The sequence below is a fragment of the Suricata suricatta genome, chromosome 15, assembly GCF_006229205.1.
Source record: "Suricata suricatta isolate VVHF042 chromosome 15, meerkat_22Aug2017_6uvM2_HiC, whole genome shotgun sequence".
NCBI classification, from domain to species: Eukaryota; Metazoa; Chordata; class Mammalia; order Carnivora; family Herpestidae; genus Suricata; species Suricata suricatta.
The window spans coordinates 43,040,337-43,063,306 of record NC_043714.1 but is presented as its reverse complement, the minus strand read 5'-3'; the positions used below and the strand labels follow the sequence as shown (position 1 = coordinate 43,063,306).

At 39.8% G+C, this 22,970-nt stretch overlaps 1 protein-coding gene across 5 annotated transcripts in view; it reads right to left on the bottom strand.

The window, feature by feature from the left end:
- The window catches only part of VPS13B (vacuolar protein sorting 13 homolog B), a 740,094-nt gene that overhangs the window by 66,143 nt on the left and 650,981 nt on the right, over positions 1–22,970 (bottom strand). For all 5 annotated transcript variants that reach the window (XM_029923832.1, XM_029923833.1, XM_029923834.1 and 2 more), the window contains one exon: positions 18,181–18,342. In XM_029923832.1, coding sequence (XP_029779692.1) covers positions 18,181–18,342 — 162 coding nt within the window. The remainder of the gene's footprint in view (positions 1–18,180; positions 18,343–22,970) is intronic.

Genomic DNA, 22,970 nt, shown 5'->3' with positions numbered 1-22,970 from the left:
ACACTATTACACAGTTCATCTCTGTAGCCTCAGAGCTCCTCCCATTGGGTCTGGTTTGCTCTATTACTTATTCAGATGATACTTGGAGCAGTTTAATGTAATTATTTGAGCTTTTTTTCCTAGGGCAATAGGCTTTTTCTTTTTCAATTTAGCAAATATTTTTAGGATCTACATCTATTAAATGTGTACCATAAGCCAACGTACAACACATGGTGGATGTAGAGAGACACATTACGTGCACTAAAAATTCTCACAATATAGTGGAAGAAACAGATATGTAACAAGAAAAATTATGCTGCAAAATTTTATGAGAGGAAGGAAAAATTGTAGGACTCCAGGGGTATTCTGCTGGAGAGTTAAAAGATTGACCGGCGGACATATTTAGTTACTCAAAGAAATAACATGGAAAAAGACGTGCTGAAGTAAATAAAAAATGTACAGGACTGTTGTTTCTGATAAACAAAAGCAGGCGACAGCCTCATTTGGAGTGGTTCTTTCTGTACAAAATTAATGTCTACAAGGCACAGAGCATGACAAACAAGGACAGGCCATGAAAGTAGCAAGCTGGAGCTTCGAACCATTTGTGCAAACAACTTCTTGTCATATTCTTGTCAATGTCATTTGGAAAATTAATTTTATAGTATGAACTCATCAGCTTACATTCCTCTAACAGCTTTGATCTTAACGCGAACAGAACCACTGAGTTTTGACCCTGGAAAGGAAAAAGTCCTATGAGAATAAAAATCACTGGTTTAGGAGGCCAGATCTTGCTCTCATGCAGCCAAGAGGCATGTGTGCAGGTTGTGAGAGATGAGGAGACATGGGGTTAGGGAGTCCTGCCCGTGGGAGAGTGGCGCAGAAAGCGAAGCTGAAGAGGTAGTGAACTGTTTAGGTCAGTAACTGCTGCTTTCCCTCAGGGCATCAGTCAACAGCAGGGACTAAAGCAACAGAGACATTGATATGAAGTAACTGACAGTTTCTTGGGCTGTTTTCATGTCATGCTAGTCACTGTCTCCCTAGTCTTCCTATATCTGTAAGAGATAGGGGATCCCAGGGAAAAGCAGATTGTAGCAGTACTCCACTGTATTTTAGGAAAGGTCATCAGAAGACAAACCTTATGGAAGAAAACAAAACAACAAAAACTGCTGTGAACAAGGGAAATTGTAGTTTTCCATAAATTTTGACAATTAGAAGCTATCAGAGAAGCATGAAAAGATGCAGGAGAAGCTGTCACCTCTGTAGAGTTGAGAAAACATTAGGACACACCAGCTAGACACTGGGAAGTGAGACAGGAATAGACTTGATCACTCTGGCCTGTTGCTGGAAGTGAGAAGAGAAAGTTCACCATCCCGCGAGTGATAACACAGTCTAACCAAGGACAATCCACATACTATAATCACCAAGCAACGGTGAAAATAAGCCATGAGTTCTCAAAAAAATACTACAAAGCAAAGGAAAGAGAATATCATCTTAAAAAGTGAGGGGAAGAAAACACTAATTACCATTAAAAACAATTAATGAAGTGGAACTAAAAACTACATTTATAATGATCTACCCTGACGGAAGTAGAGTAAATATAAATGACTACTAAGTAAGAAAAATTTGAAAACCTTTACAATTATATACAAAGCAAAAGGACAAATATATAAGGAAATAGGAGAGAAAATGTCACAGGTATGAAAGAAAAACACAATATACATAATTAATATAAAAAAGACATAAGTTCATCATATATAGTATTGATAAGTCTTCATAGCTTTAAAACAGTGCACTGTGTCCGTCAGTTATACAGTTTGAGTTTCCATTGGTACAACAGGATGTCAAGTGTCTAGCAAACATTAAGGGTAAACCCATGTTTCAACATATCTATGATCAAGTCACAGAATCTTAATGAAATTAAAAAAGATTTATATTTTCTAAATATCTATACACAGAAATCTAAATTCAAACATGTATTTATAGTTTTTCGCTGTTCATGCATCAGTCTCTGTTCAGTCTCTGACTAAAAATTATATACTTAGAGAAAAATAAGTTAAAAAAGAAAAGTAGGATAAGTAAGTAGTTGTGATACTTTTGACATATTCATTGTCTAGAAAACAATGGGATGCTTACTGTGTATTCTCTGAATGATCTAAATCTAGGAGTGCCTGGGTGGCTCAGTCAATTAAGTGTCTGACTTCAGTACAGGTCATGATTTCATGTTTTGTGGGTTTGAGCCCTACATCAGGCTCTGTGCTGACAGCTCAGAGCCTGGAGCCTGCTTCAGAGTCTGTGTCTCCCTCTCTCTTTGCCCTTCCCCACTGATAGGTGCGCATGCTCTGTCTCTCTCTCAAAAATAAACATTAAAAAGTAAATTAGGGTAAATAATATATTATAAAGATCTTTGCAAAAAGATTTCATGAACAAATTCATATACTACAAATATAATTTATGCATACATTATGGGGACATATTAATCATGAAATCAGATATAAATATGAAATGATATAGAGGCGTATTTTGAAGAGGTTATTTCAGGGGTGCCTGGGTGGCTCAGTCGGTTAACCATTTGACTCTTGGTTTCTTTCAGCTCTGGTCACGATCTCATGGTTTCGTATGCTTGGGATTCTCTCTCCCTTTCTCTCTGCCCTTCCCGTATGTGTGCTGTTTCGGTCTCTCTCAAAATAAACAAACTTAAAAAACAAGAGGTCATTTCAGCATTACACATATATATTGTTTTCGTGTTTCTAAAGGGGGTGGACTTTCTGATATTTAAATGATATGTGACTGAAAATGACATGATACTAATGGCTGCCTTATATTCGGAATTGTGTGACAGTCTTGGAGCCTCTTTACCCCTGATGCTACCACCAAGGGTTGAAAAGTAAAAATTCAGAAAAAGGTGATATTTATGTATACATGTGAATACAGAAAAGGATGCTTTGTTCATAAAATATGAAATTTAAATCCAATAAATAAATTAAAACTTTAATTGCTGAGTTGAGTTGCACCAACAGCCAGGAGAGTTTGGTGCTATGCAGACACTCTGCTTCGACAGAATGAAAGTTGATGGTTGCCATGTTCTTGGTTGGACCCAACTCTTCAGTGGGAGAGAAAAGAGTATGTTGGAGAGAAATAATAAAGAATAATTTAGGGGAGCTGAGAAATGGAAGCCAATGAGTCAAGACACTAGAGATACTGTTTAACAGTCATTCAGGTTTGGAGAAATATTTTGAGTCTGTGAGCCAAACAGTTTTGTTTATTTGAAAAATCAATTTTGACTAAATACAAATACAAACAATAGAGAAACCTAACCGATGTTTGAATAAAAACGTTCTTTTAAATTGTTCTCAAACGTGGCATATTCATCATTCAGCAAAATTTACATTAATGTAAAATAGAAGACATGTCAACATGTGTCCTAAGAAAAGATAAAACAGCTGTATAAAATCTCCATTTTTAGTCATTATGGCAATTTAGACAATTATAATTGTTATCCCTAATTTTTAATTAGGAAAAAAAGTCAATAGATGGATATAAAAGAAACCCAAAGTTTTTATAGTTACTTATTTTCATTTAACTAAACTGCCTTGCCATACTAAGAAAACATTTTTGTAAAGGTTAAATAAAGTATTTCATGGCAACCGCTGCTTCTCAGTGCCTGTAGAACAAGAAACATGAGCCAAAGTTGTGCAAGTTGGTTTTCTTTCCCAGTAAGGGAATGTGGTATCTAAGACCTTGTCCTAACTCATTTTATCCCCAAGTGTAAGTCAAGCAAGTCAAATATGAACTAATGCCTGAAGGGAAGTCCCTGACTCCAAAAGTATGGATTATTTCACATTTATCTTAAAATCTGCTCTCAGAGTTCTTAAAATTCACTAACTTGGCAAGTCAGGAATTATCATGAGAAATGAAATAATTTCATAACTATGAAGTCATCCAACATTCCATGCATCTGACACTCATTGGGCTTGGCCATGTCTTGGGCATTATTCTGACCTTTAGATAACAAGCTCTTCAATATCCTGCTCAGTATGGAAATAATTAAAAAGTGCCACAGTATAACAGGTATGCCACTGTCTTTAACAGAGTTAATGCTTTCGGTACAGGCTCGTGCTAATAGGTTATGATTAGACACAATCACAGTATGTATGCTGAAATCTTTATAACATGCTTAATCAGTATTTCCCATTACTTAAAAATGGCAAAATACCATGCTTTAATGGTCCAGCTGCATTCCCTTTCTCCAAGTACTCTGTATTAAAATTCACATTTAAAATTAGTTCAGTAAAGGACATTTATGTTTAGACATCAAGAATTCACATTTCCAGAGCACGGGCTTGTGAAAAGCCTTTGAGTGTCTTGTAAAAAGCTTAAGGAATCTTCAGTACATTTTTTTCTCCAAAGCTATATTTCAGTATCTAAAATTTATTGCCAGAGGAGGGACAGAGAGACCATTAGCAGCACCAGCAGTCATTCCTCTGGGCACTTCACAGCTGAAATAATCCCCAGTTGTGCGCTTCCATGCAGGCTTATAGAAAACTCCAGAAATCAGCCCTGGGACTGAATAAAGTGCTCTATCACAGTCCTATCGTTGCCATTTCTGGTGAAAGACTTTAAAAGTCTTAACTAGGTCATATTGCAAATGATTTTTACAAAGAAGCTTTGAAATATACAGGAATAAGAACAACTCAGTCCCAAACTTCTTCCTCTCATTTAGAGTAAACGCATTTCCCAATAGAAAATGGAGAAATTCTAAATATGCTCCAGCTACTAGATACTTAACAACCAAAACTGTTAGAGCCCATTTACCTCTACTGGTGACCTCACAAGGCCCTCTAAGCTTCCTTAGAGAATATAAGTCTCCTGGAATTTCTCATGGAACTGAAATATTTTAAGAGACAAAGGTAAAGGGACAGAGTCTATAGTCTACTTCTTTGCTATTTCAATTACTGCTTAAAACTGAAATAAAAATGCAGTTAATAGTGACTGGACAGTAGGTTCTGGGTACTCAAATGGAGTCAGTGTTTACAGAAAATTTTGGATTAAAATCCTTGCCAGATGGTCCCAAGAAGTGTTTACTTCACTGTTGATTTTAGCTATCTTAATGTCAGCAACAGTAAAAAGAAGCTTGTTCCTGCCACTGGGGAGCAAAGGCATACAATCCTTCCTCCCCACATGCAATTGCTAGTGGCAGACAGCTGTGCCCTCCCCAACAAGCATGATACTGTAGGTTTCTGGGAATCTACTTCCATGGCTAGAGAAGGAGATAATGTGTGGCTCAGCTGACTTGAAACGATTTGCTTTAAATAGGTAATATCTGGTAATGTACAATGTACTTAAGGTTTATGACAAACCAGCTAAGAACTTTTCACAGTTGTACTGAGAGGAGTTGGGGGTGCTGGGCTGGCTCAGTTGGTAAATCACGCAACTCTTGATCTCAGGGTTAGGAGTTCGAGCCCCATGTGTGGTGTAGAGTTTGCTTAAAATTTAAAAAATTTAAAAAACAGTGGGAAGAGTTGGACATGCACGTGGGCCTGAAAGGTGCTCTCGTTTGGAGTATATGGTGAATCCCCTGCTGCAGAGCTCTCCTAGTTGTCAGAATCTCCAGTAGAGGCTAGTGGGAGGTGACAGGGGAGAAGGCGTGGGACACCAGGACTACTTGTCGTTGAATGTCCAACTTCACTGACAGTATACAGAAGCACACATTTTGAGACTGGAGGCACATAGACCTCTTTCTGTGTGCCTGTAGAGTATACACAAAATATCCAATCTGATGCAAAAAACACTACTTATAGGGTGTTCCTATTTCATATTTCAATAATTTCATATTGTTAAGACAGTTAAGCTTTTAAGTATATGTTTTAGAGAAATGTCAGAAACATTGTAAGTAAATAAGAACCCTATTCAGTGAAAAGTTTACCAAATGCTTAATATGAGCAGGATACAGGATTAGATACTGTGGAAAATTACTTTTTTAAAGCCTTCTAGTCTTTTTTCCTCTTTTTACTTTCAACAAAACCTCCTCTACATTCGTACTCATCCTCATTCTCTCTCTCCTGTTTCAAAATAAAAGGGGGCTTTTGTGGTGAGTCGCATGTGGCTGCAAATTCTCTCGGTAACTCTCGGTAAGAGGTAAAACCTCGGTCCTCATTCTCTGGACCTGGCCTAAACCTCTGACTTGCTCTGCCTAACAATGTGGCGGGAGATTGTGCACGAGCTGAGCTTAGACTCAAATGGCTTTGCAGCTTCTGCCCTTGCTTTCCTGCCTGGGCGAGGCTCCTGGGGCGGTCGCGTGGAAGAGTCTAAGAGTCACCCTGGCCAACAGTCTGCCAACTACCACACATGTAGGTGAGGCCATCTTGGACCAGCGGGCCCAGCTGGCCTACCAGCTGATGGCAGCCTCACAAGCGAGCCCTGCAGACACTGGCAGAGGAACCTCCTTGAGTGCATCTAGGTTTCTGGCCAACAGACTCATGAGCTACTAAGTTTTTTTTTTTTTTCAGCTACTAAGTTGTGGGGTGCTTTGTTAAGCAGCAATAGATATCTGACATTAACCTCCTCTCATCCAGAGGATTCTTTCCTCTTTTCCCCTTCTAAGCTTGCATGCCATTAATCAGTTTTCCTCTTCTCTGCATCAATCTCTTCTATTTATTTCTTCTCATATATAGCATGTTTAAGTTTCTTCCATTTAAGATCCACGTTTGGATTTCTCTAGCACTTTTCTCTAATAATACCCAATCAAGATTAAAAAAATTTTTTTGTATGCTGATTCTCTCCATTTCTTCACCTCTGTTCATTTTCGACCCACTTCAATTTGGCTTCAATCTCTATTTTGCCATGAAAATGCTTTCCTTGAGTCATTAATGACCTCTCGATTGCCAAATACAATGGTCTCTTCAGTTCTTGTTTCACTCAATTTCCATAAGGCATCTGATAATTCTGTACTTCTCACTAGTCTTCGTTCTTGGCTTTTGGAACACCATATGTTCTAGTTTTCCTGTTATGTCTTAGTTTTCCTCACACCTCTTATTATTTTTCAATGGATTCCATTCCTCAGCCTAACCTCCAAATTCTACTACTATTCCTTATGGCAGCCCACCTCCCAGATTGCTCCGTTGATCCTTGTCTCCTGATTCTTGTGCCTTTGTGTAGTTTCCTCCTACACTAAATAGGGCTGGTCTGTGTAACTACTAAGATATCACAAATGACAATGAATGATTTCTAAGCCTAGGCCATAAAGGACACTGTGGCTTCTGTCTTGTTCTACCTTGGATCACCTGATCTGGGGAAAGCCAGTGGCTATGCCATGATAGTATTCAACTAAGTCTATGCAGAGATCCTTATAGCAAAGAGCCAAGTCTTCTTGTCATGAGAGTGAGCCATTTTGGAAATGGATCCTCGAGCCCAGTCAAGCCTTTAGGTGACTATAGTTCCAGCTGACGTCTTGACTACAGCCTTCTCAGAGGCTCTCAGCTACAACTACCACTCCCAAAATTCTTGGCTAATGAAATGGAGGTAAAAAAAAAAAAAAAAAAGTTTGTTGTTTTATCTACTCAAGTTTTGGGGGTAATTTATTAAACAGCAAAATGCAACTAATATAGATTTTGATATCTCCACGTAGAGTGCTATTCTAACAAAAGCCTAAAAAATGCAAGGGGCTTTGGAGCCGGTAAGTGGGCCGAAACTGGAAGGACTTGAGAAGAGTGTTGATGAAATCTAAGGTGCTTCAAAGATACATTTTTAAAATGTTTATTTATTTTTGAGAGAGAGAGAGGGAAGGAGAGAGAGATTGAGCATGTGTAGGGGAGGGGCAGAGAGAGAGGGAGACACAGAAATCAAAGCAGGCTCCAGGCTCAGAGCTGTCAGCACAGAGCATGACGTGGGGCTCAAACTCACAATGATTAGATCATGACCTGGGCTGAAGTTGGACACTCACCCAACTGAGCCACCAGATGCCCCATCAAAGATATTTTTAATAGTTACTTCATGGCTGTAGAGAGAGCTATCAGTGAGGACGTGAGGAAAATGTTGTTGGATGCTGGAGGACAGGGGATCTTTGTGGTGTAGTGGCAGAGAGTTCAGCAACACTCCCTGCAGTGTCAGGGAAAGTAGAAATGTGCCCAATCAGAGAACCCGTGTAGCTCAGTCGGTTAAGCATCTGACTGTAGACTTTGGTTCAGGTCACGATCTCATGGTTTGTGACATTGAGCCCTGTGTCAGGCTCTACTCTGACAGCATGGAGCCTTCTTGGTATTCCCTTTCAAAAAGAACAGGAAAAAATAAAAACAAAAAAGGAAACAAAAAGGGAAAAAAAAAAAAGAAAAGAAATAAAAAAGAAATGTACCTAATCAACTACATGATTTAGCTAAGGAGATTTCTGGGCAGTGTTGAAGTACCTTCCAGCTTCTACCTGTTGCTTATATCACAGTCTGAGAGGGTGACAGAAGCTGATGGAAGACTGTTAGGTAAACAGGAGCCACGGCTGGCTTGTTTCGAACAAGGCAAATGATGCTAAAATCGAGAAATCGTTTCTAGGCAAAAATCAAATCCAGGTCGTGACCAGGAAAGCTGTGTTTAGGGATGAAGCTAAGGATGTGGCTATAAAATCCTTTGTTAAGATCTCAGAAAAACCTAAATTGGTGTTTCAGCAAATGACTCAAACAACAGGGCTTCTACGACACTGAAAGGTGATGTCCCTCAGCAGTGTCAGCAAATCCCAAAGCAGAGAAGGAATTATCTTGAGGAAATACAAGATTTTTGTCTACTGTAACAAATGTCAGTAAGATTAACAAGAGACTCACAAAGTTGTGTAAAGAGTTGTATTGGAAAAAAACACTGCCAATTTAGACTGAAAGAGATGAAGACAGTTCAAAATGGTAAAGAGGCCTAGAATTCTTCACAATCCTGATAGGAAGCAGGCTGAGAAAACTGTGAAGTGCGAACAAAGCGCATTTTTCATGGAAAAAGATGGACAACTTAAAAGTTTGAGCCAAGAGTACAAAGCCATGAGCCATGGACAATTATTCCTGACAGGAGTATGAATGATTACTAACAGAGAAACTTCTGACATTTACTGGTTGGATATTAGAATTTCTATGGACCAGTAATTTTGATGTGACTCTCTTTTTCTTCTTTTATGAATGGGAGCATCTACAGTAGTCAACCTGTGCCCCTACCACTGCTGTACATTGTTCTAGCGCAAGAGGTTCACAAAAATATCTTGATTTTGCAGAAGAGGAAGCTGAGGCTCCAAGGAATTAAGAAACGTTTCTAATCTGATACAGCTAACAAACCTTAGGAGTGAAATCCAGGCATTTATGACTTCAATCTGTGTTTTTTCTAATATATCACCATTTCTGCCCTTCCAAGTAATTCAAAACTCACTGTGTCCAAAATGGATTTTAGAATCACTGTGTTGTGCTCTCACACCCTATTCTATCCTCTGTACCCTCAGTTCCTGTCTTCTTTCTACTCAGTTCCCCGTCTTGGCCAACAGCAATACTACCAACTTTTCCCTTAAGTCTGAAGCCTCAGAGTCAAACTTGGCCTTTCTCTTTCATGACCAGTAACCAAATTCTGGTGACTGTAACTCCCAGATAGCTTCCAAACAGATCACTTCCCCTGTGAACCTTCTCCTAGCACGTTAAAGATTTTGCTCCATTGTCTTCTAGCCTCCATGATTAATCTGAAGACAAGTTCATTGTTACTGTTTCCCCTACAGCTCTCCTCCAGCTAATCCTCAAGATTTTCTCTTTCTCTTTGGTTTTTAGTAGTTTCTTTATGAGGTGCATGAATATGAGTTTCTTTGAAATGTCTGGAGTTTTCCAAGCTTCTCTGGTCTGCAAATTTCTATCTCTCGGGAAACTTAGGACATTTTTTGGATATTATTTCTTTTTTTTCTTTTTGTGGCCTCATGCTCTCCCTCTCCCTGCATCCTTGGACTGTAGTTAGATCTTTTGAAACTGTCCCACAGGTCCCTGCAGTTCTGCTCATTTTGTTTGAGACTTTCTCTCTCTCTCTCTCTTTCAGGTTGGATGATTTCTACTGATCTACCTTCAAGTTTACTGACTTTTTTCTTCTGTCATGTTGTATATTTCTATCACTGAATGACAAATTGCCATAAACTTAGCAGCTTAGAAGAACCTACATTTACCATCACTCTGTCTGTGGGTCAGGAGTCCAGGCAGAGAAGGATGCGCTTCCAAGCACACTTAGGTTGCTGGCAGAATCTATTCCCCTGTGATAAGGGGATGAGGGCTTTGACTTACTAAGGTCTGGGACTGGCAGCCACCTGCAGGTCCTGAAGGGTTCCCACAGCTCCCTGCCCCACGGCCTCCTCAAAGGCAGGGATGACATGACAGTTTGCTTCTTTCAAGGCCTGCAGAAGGGTATATGTGTGTGTCTCGCTCTCTCCACAAAAGGGTCCAGTCCCCACTTTATCTGATTAAACTACAGCCACACAAAATTCTCCCTTTTGATTAACGAAAAATCAACTAATTTGGGACCTTAATTACATCTGTAAAATAACTTCACCTTTGCTACAGTTGCTTTAAAGCTTATGTCTGGTAATTCTAACCTGTAGGTCATCACAGCATCGGCATTTGTAAACTCTATCTCTTGATATTGAACTACATTTTCTTTCTTTTTTTCTTTCTTTTTGAGATTCCTGAGATCTGTTAAATAATTTTGGTTTTTATTATGGACACTGTAAATGTTTTGTGGTGGAGACTCTGGATTTTCTTATAATTGTTCCAGAGTCTTAAGGTTTTTGATTTCACAAGTAATCAATTTATTTAGGCTCAATCTGAAAACTGTCACACCATGGTGAGTAGCAGCTCAGATTAGTCCAGGTCTTTAAGCCCTGGGTACGGGCTGCTTTCAGTTCTCCCCATGCACGTGTGGTTCAGCCATAAGTTGAGCCAAATTATTTTCCCACTTCCTAGCTTTCCCCTTTCCAAGGTTTCCTCCTCACTCTCTAGCAGCCTTGCTGGCCTGAGCTCTTTCCCCTGGTACCTTGGGCAGGAAGATGATGGGCTGCTCCTGTAATGAACCAACTGCACAAAGCCACAAAAAAAAAAAAATAGGGAATTTAGTCTGCAGATCACTTGCTCAAGTTTTGATTCCCCTCCAAAATCTGCCTGCCTTTGTTCAGTTTCCAGAGGTAGTAGTTTTTGTGTTTTGCACAGAATTTATAGCTATTATTCACAGAAGGATGCGTTTGCTAAACATTCACACCAAGGTATGACTTCGACTCTGTCTTGGCTCAGGGTCTATCACCTACCTCTGTCACTCCTGGGCTCTGCAGCAACGTCCACAGCACTCCCCATTCGCATTCTCAATCTCCTCCAGGCTGCCTTTTCAACCACACCACAGGGATCTTTTCCAGGATGCAACTGTGATCCTGTGAGCCCTCTACTTAAAGCCCTCTAGTAGGCAAAAGCTGCCCATCACATACAGATGTATCTCCTCAAAACGGATTGCCAGGCTCTTTGGAACATAATTCCTCCAAACAGTGGTGCGCTGCAGCTGGCTCATACTCATTTGTGAAAAAGAGTTGCTAAACATTCAGGAATTTTGTGAGCTGGTCGTTACGTCACCAATAGCTTGAGATCCGCTATGGCGGGAATATTCACATCATTCAAATTAGCCAGCCCTACATATCAGGGCCTCTCCATCAGCATCAAAGAGCCAGTTTACCAACACACGTCTCCTCAGTAGGGCACGCAATTTCCATGCCTGAGTTCTTTTGAACAAAAGCTGAAGTACCTGGAACATGATGTGCTAGTTATATATACATACCGATCTCTCCCCATATCTATGTACCTATCTCCCCGGTTCTGCCTTATGTGCTTCCCTACTGTTGTTCACCAGGCCAACTGCTACTCATCCCTTCAAACCCAGCCTCGGCGGAAAGCCAACTTTTACCTCTTCCAGTACGTAGTTTCCCTGCTTTTGTGTCACCACTGCCTCAAGACGGCATCAAAGCTGGTTAGCACAGCACCCCACGGCCCTCACGGGGCTGTCTCGCAGTCTCACATGTGAAGTCTACACTGCGGTCAAGTCAGCCCCGCTGTCCTTCCGTGCCATGTTGCGTCACGCCGCTGCGGCTCTCACACATGTTGATTCCTTTATCTGAAACACCACCACCGCCCTCACTTCACTCCTAACTAACTCTAACTTAAACATTAAAATTCAATACAAATATGCCTTCCACCAGGAAGCTTTGCCAGATTCTCATCCTCATGTAAGATTTGTACACATTTTATTTTGAGTTCCCTTGAAGACCTTGTCCATATCCAGAAGCAATGGGCTGTACTTCCTGAATCCCTCACTTTTTCTCACTTATGGTTACTGTTTCAAATCACTTACCCATCATTTCTTCCTGTCTTGAACTAGGTTAATAATATCTTGATAGATACTGATTGTGGCTATAAAATTTTTGTTTACTCTTCTGACTCCCTCATTAGAAAGTAAGTTCTTTACAAAAAGGAACATATTTAATTACACACAATAGGTCACAATAAATTAACATTTATTGATTAAAAATGAATGAGAGGGAGGAGACTAAGTCAGCAGCTAGAAAGAAATAATGGCAGACAGGAGGGCTTGTGAGTGACCGAGTCAGGCTCTGGATGTCAGATAATTTGGATATTTAATAGATGATGGAGAGGCTATAAAGATTTTTGGACAGGAAATTATAATAATTAAAGTATTATATAGGAATGCTTGAGATGTAGTCTGCAAGATAGATTAGAGTCAGGCTAAGCTATAATTAAGAGAATATTTGAGAGAAAATTGCAATCATTCATATGAGAATAAAGATAATTGTTATTGATAAATCATTGCACCTGTCACTCTTCCATTAGTGTTTGAAATTCCTTTTAATCTGTGTATAAATTTTTTCATGGTTTTTACTTTTTTCTGCTTCAATAATCTATAGTCTTCATTTTATTATTTTTTAATGTTCATTTATTATTTTGAGAGAGAGAGTACGGGTGAGTGGGAGGAGAGGCAGAGAGAGAGAGAGAGAGAGAGAGAGAGAGAGAGAGAGAGAGAGGGAGAGGGAGAGGGAGGAGGGAGGAGAGAGTCTCAGGTAGGCTCCATGCTGTCAGATTGGAGGCCGACACGGGGCTCAATCTCACAAACTGCAAGACTGTGACCTTGCCAAAGGTCGAAATCAAGACTGGATGCTTAAGTGCATTACCCAGGCTCCCCTTATTTTAGAAGTTGAGACCTATATAAAAAATGTAAGAAAGTAAAAAAAATCACCTTAACCTACCAGTCAAATGCAACTACTGGCAACATTTTGACATATCTCCTTCCAGTATTTTTTATGCATTTGTTCTTATATTGCTAAGATCATACTATGTATATAGAATTTTACATGTTCTTTTCTGACTGACAGGATATGACAGCACTTCCTCTTTCTATGTAAAAATCTGAAGGTCCCATAATTGTTTATCATACAAATATATTAGCTTTTATTCAACTATTGCCTCAAAAAGTAAATATACTGCTTTTTAATTTTTTGATACTGTAAATAAAATTTTGATAAGCTTTTTTTGTGTGTGTATATAAGCCTTCGTTTTAATTTGGATTATTTCCTGAGAGTAGATTACTAGAAAGGGATTTACTGAGTCGAGGGCTATGACCATTTTAATAGCTTGTCTGCTTCTTATCAAACTGCTTCTAGAAAGGAAGGATCAATTCCATTTGCACCTTCTAAACAAACTTCGACATGCATGCCATGTGCCATATGATAGCTGAGGCAAACACCTGAGAAATTTATCACTTTAAACAGTTTTGCTAACATGGAATATTTCCTTGTTTCCCTAAGACTGCTGTTCAACTTTTGAAACAGTGTGACAACAAGGAACATGCTCTCCCTTCACGGGTGCGTTTGCGTATGCATTATGGAAATGGATATGGGAAGAGCGGTGACTAAGAATTACAGTCTTGTTAGTGAAATGGACACTGGCTGGACTCCCCATAAGACAGGGAGATTCTCAAAACCTACGGCTTTCCCGTTAGACAAGAGGAAGAATGATCAGATCTCACTTTAAAATACTTTTACATACAAACAGTGAACTGGAGAACTTTCTATCTATACAGGCCCCGAAGAAGTCAAATAAACATATTTTACTATTATGTAGGGAGTACAGGTTGATTACATGTGCTAGATTTAAACAATTACCTGTCATTTCTCCATTTCAGACACATTTTGCCACGTTTTCAAGTGATAGAAATAGTATTTAGGTCAGGGTGAAACAACTGAATATCAAGCCTGTGGCGTTTTGTCAGCCAAGAGATCTTAAAGCTGGCAAACCACAGCTCGTGGGCCAAATGTACGGCACTGCCTATCTTTGTACAGCCTGTGAGCTAAAAATGGTTTTTACATTTTTAAATGGTTGGGGGAAAAAAAGAAGAATACAACTTCGTGATGTGTGAACATTATTGAAATTTAAATTTCATAGTCTATAAATGAAGTTTTATTGGAACACAGCCACAGTCTTTCATCATGGCCCCTTTTGTACAGAGTGGAAAGGCTGTCAGAGAGACAGGAAGGCCCCGGAAGCCGAAAATACGTACTACCAGGCCCTCCATAGAGAAAGTTTGCCAATCTCTGCCTTGGAGTAATACAGGGCTTCTAGTCTCTTCACTACATCTGATGCTTTAATGAGTGTGTCCCAGATGCTCTGCTGCTCTTCAAAGTCAATTCTGAACTTTGTTGCAGTTTGCATTTTAGAATATCTGCCATTTTTCATGAACTTATGAAACTTTCTATTGTGTTCACTTTGGAGCAATAGCCCATTTTCACCTTGCGAGACGGCTTGATTACTAAATTAAGTCCCTGGTATTCTAAAAAATGCATCATCTATAAATTATGCATGTTTTAAGGGTAAAAGCAAATGTAACTCCTTACATACAACGTAGAAGCACATCTATTTCAAGTTTAATTAGCCAGCAGTGCTCTCTATTAACCAGGAAAGGAAGTTAATTTGAACAGTCTATACACAAATCCTGCTGGTTGATGGGTGTCCGTATATTCAGTTTGGCTACATTTAACAAAGCTTCTCTTGACTCAAAGCTGCACATATTCTGGGGAAGCAGTCCATCGACTCACCCACAGTCCTTAGATTCAACTTCATATAATGGGGAGCACTTTTCTGAAGACCAATCTCTTGCTGGTTATTGTTCTCATCCAACTTGACCTGAAGTCTACTGATTTGGGATATTTAAGGGCCCTTTGTGGTGGCATATGTGATTGTGCAGCTGAATACGTTCAACTATTCCCTAGAAATTAGTTTTGTTCTTCCTGTGTTTGTTTAGGCAAGCAACTGTTGCGGGATAGCCAGCATTTTAAGTGATTCTGCCTCAGAGCATGTGTTAGAAACTATAAGGAGAGTTTACAACTTTTCAGTTTTAAAATCAGCTTTGGATTTCTGGAATTGGTTGTGTCCATGCTTCTTCCCATCCTGTTGGGACTTACTGTTGTTAGCAACCTCCTGTGTGGCTCTAAGATCTGCTGACCTCTTTGAAACCTTTCCAGGTGTCATTGCCACTTTCTTGATCTCTGCAATATAAGCTACATTGTTCGGTGGAGTTAAGTTCTATGAACTTTGGAAATCCTCCCTGAGACTATGAATTGACTAACACCCAAGGTAGTATAAACATGTAGACACAAATGTTCCTAAAATCAAGCCTGCTGGGCAATGCAGGATATGACGTGGAGTCTGGAAAAAGGAACGGTTTGCTCACTTGCAAAGCTGTGACTGCCTCCAGGTGCAGTTTGAAGCGAAGTGGCTAGTTTTGCTGATCCTCAGATGTAACCTCTCATTAGAACACAGCAGAATTTGCAATTGTGGATGTAAGGAATTCCACGAAGACCCTCTGGGCCCATTAAGACTTCCGGCTTCAGAGGGTCCTAAAACACACTTCCTGTAACCTATGGAGCTTTGTGAAGAGACACTATTGTTGTTGTTTTTTTTATAACAAAGTTGATCTAAGTTTTAGCCTGAAGATTAAGACTATAGCTACTTAAAATTTGATTTCAGAGGATGCAGTTACAAATTAAAAAGGAAGAAAAGTTTAATAGATATTTGTCTTGCTTCCAGTTTGTCATAAAAAGGTTCTTACTGTTTTTGGTAATCCCCCTAAGACTCTGCAAGTGATTTATTTGGACTAAGAATCCCATATTAGTCTAGCTTTAAATGTGGAGTATTAGACGAGTGATTTCTCAGCCTATCTCTTGAAACCTCACAGCTTGGCTATGCTAGCAGACAAATCATGCGGCCCAAACCTAGGGAGGCCTGGACAATGTTGCAGAAAAAACACTATATGGCGAATCAAGAGATGTGGGATTCAGTCCTGACCCTATGACAGTTTAACAGTCCTCTGCGTCCTTATCTATAATATATGCATAACAAATAACACAAGGCACACATCTGTGCTGTGAAATCAAAACCAGTAACAAATACGAAAAGACCTTGAAAACATGCAAAAGAGTATAAAACTGAAGGTGCAGGGCTGGCAGACACTGCAGGTCTCATAACACACAGACTCCTGGTCACCCTCCTTATCTTGGCTCCAGTATCTGGGGACCTTGAGGGTCACCAAAGGCCACGGTGGTCCCTGCATCTTAAGACGACTGGGCGGGGAGGGAGGCTTCCTCCGCCTTGCTTCCTGTGGGCGGAGGCCTGAGCCTGCGTGGCCTGGGCGTGGTGGCCACATGTGCAGCATAGCTACCCAGGACGGTGCCTTCCAGAGGTTTCTCCTGTCCCTATCAGTCCACTTCTGAAAATGCAAGTGCCATGAAACTTGTCGAATATCTAAACAGCTACAGAACAAGTACTAACGTGGGTTGTCTCTGAGTGGTTTGGATTATAGGTGTTTTTTTGGTTTTGTCTACATTATCTGTATGTTCTTCCTTTTGCAATTAGTTAGGGAAAAAAAACCCCAAAAAGATATTTTGAAACAAACATAAAAACAAACTGGCCTTTATGTTCCAAAGGGCAAACAAGTAAACAACTTAATAACTCTAAAGGGGGAATTCCTCGAGAGAAACAAGAGAAAACAAGGGTGTGCCATTCACTCTACAAATAGTATAACATTCACCTCATCTGAGAAATTTTTGTTAAGAATTTCTATTAAAAAAGGATTTATGTGGTTTTTAAATTAATATCCTTAAATAAGAATGTACTGTAGCTACCTTTCCAAAATTTATACTAGTAATGCGACAATAATGAAAGAGCAAGTAAGAAATCAGAATCTAGCTACTGGGAGAAAAAAAAATAAAAGGCAAGAGGGACCCTGAGGGCGTAACGTATTGTGAAGCCGGTCTATAGACCAGATGGGAAAACTTGTTCTCTAACCTAACGACTTTCTTTTAATCACAGGCAGTAGTTTCCTTATTACCCAGAGTTTTAGAAATACATTATTCTTGAGATGACTTCCTAGGATTTCTTTTACTCATTTGAGACCACATCTTTGTATTTAATTCATCCTCATATTATCCCTGCCGGGCATATTCCTCTAATTATTCCCATCTAAACTGACAGGAAAATGGAATTATACTACTTGAAAAACAGACATCCTTTGGTATGTCTTGTCTCAGTGCCCCCTCGGCCACAGATGGTGAGCTGTCCTTGGACGTGACCTCCCTGTCTTTGATTTCCCAGGGCCCAGGAGATGCCTGGCTCAGTACACGGTAAAGTAGGAATAGACGCATAAATAATGATAGGCAACACGTAACACTTAGAGTACCTCAAGCACTGTTCCAGTGCCCTTGTGCACAGTAACTCATTTAATCCTCCCAACCCTATAAAACAGGTACTATCATCATCCCCGTTCTACATCCGAGAAAACGGAGGTACAGAGGGTAAAGCGAGGTGACACAGAGCCAGGATCAAAGCCTGTGGACTCCGGCTCTGGAGTCCAGCCTCTTCATCCCCACGCCTTGTGGACGCTCCCGCCCCCCAGCACCTGTGCTGAACTGGAGACTGTCCCCTTCCGAGAGAGGCATGGCTGCACTGTGCTCCCCCCTCTAAACCTTTCTGGGTTTCTGTCAGATGCAGCTACACCGTGTGGTTCCTTGGGAGACTTTGAAAGAGAAATGACTGGGCGCAGGCACACACATGCAGAATAAACGAATCCCCGACCTTAACAATTGCTGTGTTTGTGAGGCTGTTTCTCAGATACCTGTGGGGATTTGTGAGAGCGCCAGCTGTACTGGTGACTTCGGAGACTAGCCAGCAGAATATTTTCATCGGTATCCACCTGGCCAAACCGCAGTGTCTCCTGTGTGTCATTACAGATCACAAAATGGCTGAAGACCAACTCCTCTACCTCAGGGCATTTGTTCTGAAAGAAAAAGAATACGAAAGCCAACGTGCATCAGATTAATTGCAAGATGTTTGGCAGCTGTCTGCCCGGTGGCGATTGTTACTACACAGAAACACTAAAAGATCTGTTGTCATTAGCTCTGGTATACAAAGTATTCTATACTTCCAGGATAAGCACCAAAAAATACCTTAAAGAGATCTTAAATGTTCCAAGAATATGTTTTGATTTATACTCCTGCAAAATAAATCATACACACAGAAGAGTAAAAGAACAATGAGATCCCTCAAACTTTTAACATTTTAAAACGAATTAACATGCTACAAAGAATGCTGCACTGAGTAGTGCACGTTTTTGAGCCGAGTACTGGAGGCTAGAATTACCATGTTCCTGGCCTTCTAAACTCAACAATCAAGACCAATTACCAAAGCCACAGTTTGTACCCTACAGAAAGCAAGGATCATTTAGGTAATACATCCCCAGATCCCTTAAGGGGGAGAGTGGATGTGTGTGTGCAAATCTGCTCAGGGAGAGATGTAAATAAAACCATAACTTTCCTTCCATTGTTAAAAGGCTGAACATACAAAACAGAGCAACTTCAGGGTCCGTGTAAGCCAAGCTGCAGTGTTCAAGAGCTATCGTGTTAGCTGAAAAGCAGTCGTTGGTGTCTGTTTCAGCTAATAGTCATCCATCAGCTCATGTCTTCCATTAATCTGCTGCAGCTCAGCAGATTAGTAATATATTCCTGTGTGGACACCTCCCCTCTCAACTTAATGGGGTCTCCATTGGTTACTGTTCTATCAAAACACGGGCAGAGTGATGGCGCATTCCTGTGCTTGCTCTTTTATCACTCTGGTTAGGTTATGGCTTAAAAAGCAATAAACATACTTTTGGTACATGAAAAGAATAGTTCAATAGATGCTCAAGTTGAGAATTCAAGGGAAAAAATCTTAATTAGCCAATCAATATGCAGACAGTGGGAGGTACTGGTAACCAATGCTTCCCCAGTTGGCCTCTATTTCCTGGTTGTGGAGTTAAATGTCACAATGTCACCCTTAGTCATTTGCCATTTTTCCAAGGGGAGAGACAGTAAAAGGGGACACATTATCCATGAGCCTAGTGATTTAAGTGAGTATGAGACCTAAAGGAATCTAAGTATGAAAGTAACTGGAATCTGGCCTTGTCCAAGACACAACCTAGAACCTCTCTTCAAGAACGGGTATGTTGGGAGGTAGAATCCACTCCCGGTCAACAAGGCCCTGTAAGTGGGTGGGCAGTGCTTTCTGGCGGTGTTGATGGAGAGGCCCTGACACACGTCATTCTTCCAATACCCTTGAGGACTTCTCACTGTCATCCACCTATTCTCACTTATCTCCCAGTTCTGAAGGAGTGGGACCTTGCTTGATAGTCACATGAATCACAATAAATTGTCTCGGGTTAAGAGAGACCAAAGCAATTACAACCCACAATTATCTGCTGTCTACCATACTCTCTGCTGTGGCTTTAAATCATGAGCTATGATTTCAAAGTTGGCTGCCAGGGGGGTTGAAACGTCTGCCTGATCTGGGCCCCGCTGCATCTTGAGGCACTCCCCACTTGCGTGCTACACTTCAGCCCCGCGAGTGCTTTCCAGCCTCCAATGCTACACTGGCCCCCTTTCAGGTTGTTCAACACATCAAACTCCTTCCTGTCTCAGTGCCTGTCCCTTGCTTGGACCCCTTTTCCTCTGCGCTTGACTGACTTCTTTCGACTCAGTTTTCAGGTTCCTGTTTTCAGGTTACTTCTAAGTAGTCTTCTGGGACACCCCAGACCTGGTCACATCCATCTATTTTATGCTCACGTAATACTCTACTGTTTCACTTTCCCTACTGGGACTAAGAAATTATTTGTTTGACTCTGGGTTCACTCTTGCCTCCATCACTAGAATCTATGCTGCATAAGGGCAGGAACCAGGTCTGCGTTATTTGCAATTTTTGTCTCCACTACTCAGCATAATGCTTGACACATAAGTACTCGATAAACGCTTCTGAAGCAAACACATGAGTAAATTAAGTTTTAAAATTATAAATGAATACGTGTTCACAGTAGAGAAATTAGAAAATACAAAAAGTATGGATTTTTTTTAAGTCTCTAATTTATACTCAAATAACTGCTGTTAATATTTTGGTGGATTTTCTTCCAGCAAAGTTTCCTCTCTTTGGGGTGTCCTGCCTATTTCTATTCTAGTCACTACTATCTAATCCTATTTATATGCCTTAAATATTTAAAGGTTTATAAACCTTTAATCAATCTGGAGTCACAGTGTATAATTATTTTGATGAGATTTTTCCAATGAGCCTTATATAATCAACATAAACTGCTCTCTTTGTAAACATTTTTCTCTCCTTTAGGTCCAAGAGTACAAACATAAAGAAAGGGATATGACTCCAAACTCCCACCTAGATAGATAGCCTGAGACTGAAAGTCAGTTTTCATAATGAATTGGGATCAATCCGCTGGTAAAACAGAGGTTAAGTTACCAGATGGGGCTTGAGTAGAAAAAAAAATCATATTACTTTCCTCATCTCTAAAAACTGACCTTTAATAAATGATGAGTGTTTTAGAAAAATGTAAATGGAAGAACACAAGGGGGTTGTTTACATTTTTCTGCGGAATTCTCAGAATCTTCAGGGAACTGTTCTCTACTGTTCCTTCATCTGTGGAGTTCATTACAACTGTAATAAGTTTAAGTATTTTTTGGAGTGCCTTAAATTCTGGCATTTTATAAAACAGCTCATACACATTTTATATGACATCATATTGTCTAAATCTCTGGATGCTCCCTCACATTTGTAATTAAAAGATGACTTATTTACGTTTAAGGTTTGTGCTGGAGTGTTGCGCGGGCATTTGTAACTTAACAGAGAGAGACGGCATTCTGGTTTAAGATAAGACACATGAGTATAACCTTCATTTTAAAATAAAAATCCCCTTTAAATGTTATTTTGTCCAATTGTGGACTATGGCATAGAAATACAAAGCAAACTGCAAGTGGCATTTGGGGTCCTTAATCTGGTTTCACAAAACATTAATCATTTATAAAAGAAAAAAAAAAAAAACTACAGTCTGAGAAATCAGACGCTGAAGGCTTCTGTTAATCTTGAACTTGTGACCTAAAGGTGAAAGGCCAAATTGTTTCATGCTTCAACTGTCTGATCCATCCACACTGGATACAAATGACTTGTCTCAGATAGGAATCTGATAAAAGTATGTGGTAAACTGAAATAACTCACCTTTCTTATTAAGTTCCTATTTCTCATGGCAGTAATTAGATGGTATATGAGCATTGTACATGCAATAGAATCCAGGCTTGGGAAACTAAGCTTCCCCTCTAAGGGAATAAACCACATTCAGGATTTCTTAGAAACAATGAACTTAATAACCCTCTCTAAACCCATTTCAATGTCAAATGTCCTATAATTTCAAAGTAGTGCATTTTTGTATTTTCATTAGAATACACAGGGTTAGATGCCTACCACATTAAAACTTGGTGGCAAGTACCCTTGACATGGGAGGAAACAAGAAAATTACAGCAACAATTACAGAAGTATATCCTCTTGTGGCTCATGTTAACATTGCCAAATCCCTGTATAAATCAGAATCAACTATTCATAGAATGTACCTGTCAGCAATATGCTACGTGACATATGGCTCTACTTAATCAAATATACAATTCCATTTAAAAAAAAAAAAACTCAGAATATTCCTTCAAGGCACTGTGTTGGCCAGTCATTCACACTCTGATGTGGTTTAAAACATTTAAATATTTATGCACCATATTTTATTTATATGTATAATTGTGTCTAAGAGAATATTTTTACCCTGGAAGGAAACTGATATTTCTGAAGGCCATTTTGCAGTAGTTGCTACACATGAGTCCTCTAATAATGGCCCTGATACCAAGACAAAAATATCCTGGGTTTAAATGCTCTATCAATGACTCTTTTATATTTTCTACGTTTGTTTTTTATTAAATGCATTGTTCAAAATATGACAAAAAACAGAAATTGGAGCCACAGAGGTTTTTTTCACATCACTATTCGAACCAGCTGCAAAGATTTAGATCACACTAGCTCTTATTTTACGCATGTCCTCTGCAACAAGAAAACCATGGAATGCCCTTAAAAAAGAATTTTAAAATACAAAACAGATGTGTTATCTTCTATCCCTTTGCTATTGTAGTGCCATGTTAGGTAATTAATTCCTTAGTCTTATATAGGTCTTCATGCATATAAAGAAAAGAGTTTATTCCCATAAAAATTCTTAAGTTAGCGAACTCAAAGCCCCCCTCTCCCGCCCCCTCTCCACGTGAGGTCAGTGCGGGAGGAAGGGCCATTTCTCCTGGAGAGTCAGTTATGCACAAATGCAGGTAGCATGTACAAACTGTGGGGAAATGTCTCAGCTTAAACAGCAACACAAACTTTATGGAAATACAATGTTATACTGACAATCAGCCAGGAAGCAGAAATGATTTGTTCTTATATTGCTAAACACATTATTACCCAAACATTCTGTGAAATTATTTTCATGCTAGTGGCATGGACAGGTTCCTCATTTTAAATGTGCCATCCAGCAGAGACTTACACTTCATCTCCCTTTTTTGATATGGC